Source organism: Cryptomeria japonica, chromosome 8 (genome assembly GCF_030272615.1).
Source record: "Cryptomeria japonica chromosome 8, Sugi_1.0, whole genome shotgun sequence".
In the NCBI taxonomy this organism is placed as follows: Eukaryota; Viridiplantae; Streptophyta; class Pinopsida; order Cupressales; family Cupressaceae; genus Cryptomeria; species Cryptomeria japonica.
This window is the reverse complement of record NC_081412.1, coordinates 538,911,359-538,917,358: the sequence shown is the minus strand read 5'-3', so window position 1 is coordinate 538,917,358 and position 6,000 is coordinate 538,911,359. Positions and strand designations below refer to the sequence as shown.

General features: G+C 37.1%; 1 protein-coding gene across 1 annotated transcript; it reads right to left on the bottom strand.

Annotated features, from left to right (window-relative positions):
- Positions 1–961: 961 nt before the first annotated feature.
- LOC131027694 (disease resistance protein RPV1-like) lies at positions 962–3,965 on the bottom strand. Its single transcript, XM_057957777.2, has 5 exons — positions 3,677–3,965; positions 3,416–3,573; positions 2,291–3,300; positions 1,924–2,211; positions 962–1,818 (listed from the first exon to the last, which is right to left on the bottom strand). Exons 1-5 carry the CDS (start codon positions 3,814–3,816, stop codon positions 1,045–1,047), a joined length of 2,370 nt encoding a protein of 789 aa, XP_057813760.2. The 5' UTR covers positions 3,817–3,965; the 3' UTR covers positions 962–1,044.
- Positions 3,966–6,000: the final 2,035 nt, after the last annotated feature.

Here is a 6,000-nt window from a genome sequence, read left to right as displayed (position 1 = left end):
AAATTTCCCCTCAAAAAAAATGTCAAATTCTCTAGGATTTTACACTTTTTCTCAAGGGGTGGTTTCTTCAAGTTATCTCTGGTCATTGCGCAATAATGAGAATGTTACTTGGATGATTGCACATATTCTTGTTTTCTAGTGTATCTAACGTAAACATTCTTCTTATATGTGCTCCTTGAATTCTCTAGGATGATAGATGCTATTAAAATCTTGGAGGATTGAAAATAGTTAAATGTAATTACTCTGAATACTAGCACATGGCAATAATTCATTAATGGTATGTTTGGTTAGCTCATAGGAGTTAGTGAAAGGGGTTAGATTCAACCATATTTGAATTTAAATTTAAAAATTTAGAGCACTAAAATACACAAGATTGATCTTATACTTGCAATAACTACCTAGATTAGATATGAAGAATGGATATCTAGATATTTAAAACACAATATATGAAATATGTACATAAATAGATAAGATATTGAGTTCAACTTTACATACGATTATATCATTTAATAATATTAATGAATGGGACTACCACCTATGGTAAAAGCTTACCTTTAATATATATATATATATATATATCTATATTTATTTATTTATTTATTTACTCTTTGATTTCAGGTTAATATCAAATGTTTTAAAAATGTTTAAAATATATGATTTTATTGTTTATAAGAATACTTAAATGTAACTATAGATTAAAACTATATATATATATATATATATAGTTTTAATCTATAGTTACATTTAAGTATTCTTATAAACAATAAAATCATATATTTTAAACATTTTTAAAACATTTGATATTAACCTGAAATCAAAGAGTAAATAAAAATCTGAGAATTATTTTTCAATTTTACTTTTATATAGTAATTTAAATATGTTGTATTATAATCAGACATTCCAAATCAACTTTTACATGTTACAAAATGTGAATTATAATGTATTTTACACGAACTCCTTGTATTTCATTTTCCTCGGTATAAAAGTATTGACTTAAATAATACATGCGCATGATAGAGATTGAGGAGATAGAAAGTGCTTGTACTAGTTCACTAGATGGTCCGGCAGCGAAACGGACAGTCCCCGTTTCATTCGTCTCAGAGCAGATGGACATTCTCTCAAATTGCGACATCCTCTTAAATCTATTTTTTCAAGTGATGGAAGTTCCCCAATGTTGGAAGGCAGATCTTCTAATTTCTTACAACCGAATAAACTCAAGACATTGAGTGAATTGAGTTTTCCTAGACCGGAGGGCAAGGCTTTCAATTTCATGCAATAACTTAAATCTAAATGTCTTAATGAGCTGAGTTCCCAAAAGCTGGGAGGAAATGATTCCAAGTTCCAGCAGCCATCTAAATTCAAGACCTCCAAAGAGCTTAATTTCCCGAAGCCCAAAGGCAATTCTTTTAGGCTAACACACTCTGCTAGACACAAGTTTTTCAGAGAACTCAGGTCTCCAAAAGTTGAGGACAATTCTTCCAGTTGCTTACAGCTTGATAAGTTCAACTCCTGTAAAGAAGTTAATTGCCCGAACGAGTTTGGCAGATTTCTCAAGGAATTACCACCACAAATGCTCAATCTGCATAATGAAGGCAGCCCACATACCTGCTCAGGCAGCTCTTGAATTTTATCCCATTCATCTAATATCAAAACCTTGAGAGCAGTTAAGTGGTCAAGCTTTCCGGGTAACTTCTGAAGACTTTTCAATTCTTTTAAATCCAATTCTTCTAAGTAAGAGTTTTGGATGATTTTGGTGGGCTCGGGTTCCTCGCAGTGAGACTGTGCAGTGGCTCTCATTATCTGTAGCTTCTTAGGCAGCTGCATTCATTTTGTGATTCTATTGTAAGGAATTTCTCCCATATGTAAATAATCTATGAAAGTTTGAAACAGAGAAAAATAAATGGAAAAGTAGCGAGAACTTGCCTGATATAAAGTGACACCATCTTTAAAGACAGGGCCATGGAACACAGTCAATCGCTCAAGCGACTCTAAATTCGCTGGCCATAAAGCAGAAATATCGCCGCCCAGTCGAAGAAATCTGAGTTCCTTAAATTTAGATGATTTTTGGCTTGATCCTGACACTTTTATCTGGCTTTCCAAACCCAGAACTCTCAAGGAATTTTTCAATGAATATAGTTGCTTCTCATCAACTTCATTACCAGATTCAGATTCTTCCTTGCCAAGCCAAACTCCTTTAATTTGCTTGAGCTTCTGCATAGAGAGAATGTATCAATAAAGCTACTAAAGAGAAATCAACTAATTATTTTATTTTACAAATCCAGACACATACTTGATGGTCGTGTGCAACTTCCAGCCAGGATTGCATATCCATAATTCTATTGCATTTAGACAAGCTTCGCCCTTTTGCTCGGATGATGTCAGGGACAATCAATTCGTCTTTGTCTGACGTCTTCATCAATGCCGCCTCCTGGAGAAGTGTGATGTTTTCAGTTCCCACAATGTGCTCCACATCGCGACGACTCCAGTTAACAAAGAAGCAGCAAATATCCAAAAACGCTTCTCGCGTAGATTCTTCCAGCTCATCATAGACAGAATTCACAAGACGTTGGCTCAGATTTTCTGCTTTGATATCCCCTCCTGTCTGTAAAGCTTCAAATATTTGCGTACATCTGTCTACCATGTAGTTTTGCTTACGCAAACGAGCACCAACAATTTCTAACACTAACGGAATCCGAGCACAAATCTGCAGGATTTTTTGCACGTTGTCTCTGTGTCTGGTATTAGCAGGATTGAAGTTTCCAAACAAAATTTTGCGTGCCTCTTCGGGAGCTAGAGTATCCACAAAATGCTCACGACGTGCAAGGCCGGCGTCTTTGAGCATATCCGTCACACCCAGATTTCGAGTTGTGACCAATATTCTGCTCCCTTTCGGTATGCCTGCTAAGCGCTTTGGGAAAAGGTCTTCCAAATCTTCTGCGTGAAGAGCGTTGTCAATAAAGAGAAATACTGGTTTGTTTCCTCTGGCTTGGAAAGCGCTAGTGAGATGATCCCGACCTTCTGCACTATTTCTCAATGTAACATTCCTATCATAAGTATATGCTGGGAAGGCATCTTTCAATATTTGCTGTTGCATGCATTTTATGTCATTCCTCGAGCGGTCTTCTTGGATTTGAACTCCGGAATAGTTGTAATGTGTGAGAACTAAGTCCGCAATAACAGCAGTGGCGAGGGTGGTCTTTCCTATGCCCCCAAATCCATAAATAACTACAGCCAATGTGGACTTTTCTGTTTCCATGTCCAGCAAATTCATTACTTGTTTCTTCTGATCTTCGATGCCAACTGCCGATCAGTCCATAGAACACTATTACGCTAACAACATATGTAAATGGTGATGCAAACATGACATGAAAATATAGTTGAGAAGTTTGGAAATAGAGAGTTTCTATATATTTACTTGCATAATCTGGGTAAATGGGTTTCCATGAAGGGAACGCAATAGGCTGCTGATGTTGTATTTCTATTGCTACTCTCAATGTAAGATCCTGATACAGTTGACTTATCTTCAATTGTAGATTAGCCAGGCTTTTGGAGTCCACAGAAGCCTTCAAAAACCTGCAATAGGCACAATTTCAATCACTATAACCATGCATAAATGACGATAACAGTAATAGAACTTAAATAAAATTCAAATATTTAATCATTGTAGACATTTTACCGGAATAGTGACCTGGTCTGTAATTGAGAAGCGCACAGCATGGATCCTTCAACAATCAATATAATCGCCTCACTCAATATCTTTTCTTCTTGTGGCATATCATACTTCAGCTTTCTTAAGTGCCCAGCAAGCTTAACCATTTGTCTTAAGAGTTCAATGCATTCATTGCGGTTTTCAGAGATTTGACCAATCTGGTCTAGCAAGAAAGCTACAACAGCTAACCCTCCTACCACCCAATGCACCTTTCCAACACACTGCAATATTTGTGCTACAGCTTGTCTGTTTCCTTCGTCTCCCTGTAAATACAACAACCCTTCATTCCGACTCCTTTCAAATAATTTCAACACACTGATAACTAATATTTACTGAAATTAAGCAATAACCTTCTCCAGCTGAATATGCTTATTGACAAATTCAAGGAATAGAGACCCACTTAGGAGTAAGGAAGTCCATAGAGAATTTGCTCCACTGTTCGGGGTATCAGAAAAACTTTCTGAACTAGTGCTTCTCTTTAATGTCTTTTCTTGTTTTGACTGCATTTACAAACAGGACAATGAGTAAAACGCAAAAAGAAGTGAATATTTCTTATGATTACGGTTGAAGCCGACTCACAGACTAACCCTGTTTAGAAGAGAGTTCAAGAGCTTGTCGATGAGGTCGATCAAATATTCAACGTCGCCCAAGTTGTTGACAGTTTGAAAAAGGCTGATACAGTTTTCCACCGTGGGTAGCGGCAGCTGAAGCCACTGCTGCTGGATCGGTGGTGACTGACCAGGTGATGGCGGTTGAGCAGGAGTCAGCGTCTGAGCAGGTGGCGGTTCAAATGGAGTCTGCGAAGGCTTAACGGGGGACAGCGGCGGTGGCTCAGCAAGCGGCGAAGGCGATTGAAAAGTTGACTCCGAATGCTTCACAGGGGACGGGGGCACAGGGAGCGGGGACAGGGAGCAGGGCTCAGGCTCAGGCTCAGGCTCAGGCTTCTTGGTTTTCTTGGACTGCAAGCAGCCCATGGTAGGGTAAATGCAACCGAGATGAGATGACGATTACCAAGTTCGGAGGCAAGCATTGACCGCTTTATAGCCTGCTTATCTCTCTAGATCGTATATGTTTTACTTTTGTTTACGTGTTTTTCTTGGTTTGAGGATGAAGTTATTCATCGTCTTTTTTGGTTCGTAATTGAGGACGCTTTACCAGCTGTCGAAAGAGAGTTGAGGACCATATTAGGTCTTTGGCTCTTCACAGCTGTAAGAAGCATAAGAGATAATGCTTGAATAATCCAAAAGACAACAGACAACGTACTTTTTGTACTCTTTCATTGTTCATTAAAAAAAAATTATATGTTTAAATTATTGGAATTGAATATTAAAAATTTTAAGTCTTGTGGTTTAATTTATTGAATATAGTTTTTGATTAAAGAAAAAATAAGTTTTGAAGGGACTTCAAAATCTTGAGTACAAAGAGTTACAAATAGATAGACAAACAACACTACTCACTACTAATATCTAAAAGTGGCAATTTGCATTCTCAATGAAAGATATGGTCTCAATGCATGAACTCAAACCTCTAGAAATCTAATATACTGCAAAATTTCAACATAAAACATGATAGAAACTACAAAACCAATAATACTTTGTGACTATCTCAAAGTCACCAATCTATATGACTAAACCCACAACTTATATATTTGATATAAACTAATATACTAACAAATAACAATATTGCGTTGTTTTGTTTTGCTACTACTGGCCCGTTGTGGCTTGGCATCTGGTTTGTCCTTATGACTAGTTTTTTTTGTCTAGGTTTTGGGTCCTTGTAAAACATTTTTTTGCTGTCACAAAAAAAATTAACAATAGACTCAATGCTCCAAATATGTCTTCTGCTCACTCTTGCCCATTACATATATTAAATTTTTCTTTCCTTCCCCTTCGTGAGACACTATCATTTGCTATAGATCTGTCCTAACTTGATTTGGTGGTGGATCTTTCATCCCCTGGTGGGGTTTTTACTTAGCTTGTTGCTAACCATTTGGTGGTTGCTAGTGGGCTTCATTCAATGAGGGTTTCTCAACTAGCTGCTTTTGCCTTGGGTCCTCTACCTCTCATGTGAAGTTGGATGCTACTACTCCCCCTAAGTTTTTTGGCCCTAGTCAACATGCTTCCTATGCAAACTTGCTTAGAAAAATCCTACCTATTTCTTCCGGTGCTAAGGTTATTGGTTCTGGAAAATTAGTTAAATCTGCATTTCCTTGTGTCATTTCTACTACTCCTATGATTTCTCTTGGGATAGAATAGTTGGATTATTAGGATAATTTTTTTAAGCATGGATTA